Source organism: Salvia splendens, chromosome 10 (assembly GCF_004379255.2).
Source record: "Salvia splendens isolate huo1 chromosome 10, SspV2, whole genome shotgun sequence".
In the NCBI taxonomy this organism is placed as follows: domain Eukaryota; kingdom Viridiplantae; phylum Streptophyta; class Magnoliopsida; order Lamiales; family Lamiaceae; genus Salvia; species Salvia splendens.
In genome coordinates, this window is record NC_056041.1 from 26,999,866 (window position 1) to 27,002,315 (window position 2,450).

Here is a 2,450-nt window from a genome sequence, read left to right on the forward strand (position 1 = left end):
ATATCAAACGGGCTAGGAGGGTCCACCATGATTAGGGGAGATAAGCCTTCGGCCTCCGAGATAGTGATGTTGTTCCTTACGAATGCTCCCAAGATATGGCAGAGGAAGAGATTTCTCGCGGGATGGGTGGCAATGAGATGGCACTGATAAGCTGTCCAGAAACCCAGATGTACTTTCCTCCCGCGCTTGGCGCACCAAAGGAGGTAAAGTTCTGTCATCGATGTCCGAACGGCTGAATTTGACTGCCCCAACAAGTTGACGTCCAAGTAGAGTTGTACCAGACGTAAGATCGGGTTGTTGAAGTGAATGGAGCGGGATATAGTAGATGAAAACTGCCCCGAAGCCGGGTGAGTTAATTCATCCTATGCCTCCTGGGGGAAAGTCGACGTGCCTGCGGGGAATTCCCCGTTCCCTGTTCCTCCACTCCGGCCCTATGGCTTCTTCTAAACTGCACATCCCTAATCTGACCGTCCATTCAATCAAGCTCATGCTCACTTCCGTACCGAATACCCTAATGGTTATGGACTCTTCATCCAAGTCCGTGGTGACCCTAAATCTGAAGGTAGTGAAAAACTTCTTCGCCAACCTTATAGGTATACTCGGATCCTTGTTCTCTAACAGCCAATCAAAACCTAAACCACGCAAACGCAACAAGAAAGGCTCACGGGCATTTAATTCATCAAGGGAAGGGAAATAAAGTACCTTCTCGCCCTTGAATTGCTTGCTGTTGTCGTCCTTGTCATCAAACGCATCCTGAAGCTTTTTCGTGCTGAAGTGCTTCATGTCCGCAATTAGCTCGTCAGTGAGCACCACCTTCCAACGTCGTACTTCAATCTCTCCGCCGGAGGATGTATTAGCTCCCGATGGTTGTGTGGAAGCTACTGTTCCCCATACTCTTCATCCTCTAGGGAGAAGTCGCTGTCGGATCCCGACTCTTCACTGGCCGTATATTCGTTGTCGCTCGGCTCACTTCGGCACGGTGGGGCTCTCTGGTCTGGGTCCGTGATGACGACACCGGTGTTGATCGTGCGTTGCTTCTTCCTGCTTGGCTTTTTTTTAACAGGGGCTTTCCCCTTCCTTTTTCTCTCTTCTTGGTATATGTCCTCATCTCTGTCTTCCTCTTCTTCCGATTTCTTCTCTGCCTGTGTTGAAGGCTTGTCCTGGGCAGTAGGAAGGGTCTCCGCACGGATATGGGTACTGTAATCTCTTGGCTCGTCGTGACCTACTGACTCAGATGCGAGGTCCAAACCCTCAGCCATCTCAACAGTCTTCTCTCCTTGGTCACTCGGCGTTGGTGAGACCACTTCGGTTTCCTTTGGAGCATCCTCCAGGTTAGTAGCTGGTAAGGACTCCTCCCCAGGTTTTGTAGGAGTAGTCCTATCCTCTTCACTTAAAACCTCCACTGGATCAGTTGTTGTGTTTGCCTTCGCCTTGCTAGATGCCCATTTCCCTTGGCATCTTTGCGATACCCTCTTCGGCTTCAGCCGTTCTACCCTTGGATCGCTGTTAAACACCAATTTCCTTTTAACTGGTTTCGGTTTTGACACTTTAGGTGCCACTGGTCCTGGTACCTCTGTTCTTGCTTCTGTCTCCTCCTTCTCAATGTGCGCATCACTCTCCCCTACTTCTGGCTGGGGAGTCACTGACTCTGGCTCATCTTCTCTGGTCTGACCTTTTTCCGCCTCGTCTACTGGCTGGTTGGATAGGCCTTCTGAGTCGTTCCCTGCACCGACTTCTTCACCCTCTCCTACTGCCCTTGATGCGAGGTCCAGACCCTCAGCCATCATGGCAGTGCCATCTTCCATCCGGTTTACCTCATCCAAAAGAGCCTCAAATTCTTCATCAGTCATGAGGCCTTGCTTTCTGGCCGTTTCATTCAGATCTATCTCTTCCCTCGCCATTTCTTAAGGAATGGGCTCTGCTGCCGGCGTTCTCTCTGGTTCATCTCCTCCCTCCTGGCTCTTCTGCTCCTCGCTTCTTTTCCCTTCACCTTCCCCTGGGTTAGAGTCGTAATATGCGGAGAGGGGGTCAACATTCATTGGTTCGGTTTCTTGGCGAGTCGGGGAGGGTTTCGAGGGTTCCGATGGTGCGGTCGTCGAGTGAGATTCCCTTTCTGGTGGAGTTGTTGAGGAAGTCGGAATGGAAGTGGGTGGTTGTACTATGGGTTGCACAATCGGTTCTGATGCAGGTACTGCCGGGGTTTCTCTGGTCATGCTCCATTTGCCACCGATTTGGCTAAAACCCGCCAACGCAGCCGCCCAGTCTCTATTCGGGTCCTGCTGTCTGAGGAACTCCGCCATTACGTGCAAAGAAACCATCGCCGGAACCTGAGGAATCGGCTCCTGTGGTTGCGGGTTAGGCGGCCGTTCTTCCGTTGGTTGTTGCAATTCTGGGGTTTCTTCCCGACGGATTAAAGAGGGTTTCTCACCGGTTTGTTTCTTTGCCCATTT

General features: G+C 51.4%; 1 protein-coding gene across 1 annotated transcript; it reads right to left on the reverse strand.

The window, feature by feature from the left end:
• Positions 1-878: 878 nt before the first annotated feature.
• On the reverse strand, positions 879-1,901 carry LOC121752854 (nucleolar and coiled-body phosphoprotein 1-like). Its single transcript, XM_042147944.1, has one exon. The coding sequence runs from the start codon at positions 1,899-1,901 to the stop codon at positions 879-881; it is 1,023 nt and encodes a 340-aa protein (XP_042003878.1).
• Positions 1,902-2,450: the final 549 nt, after the last annotated feature.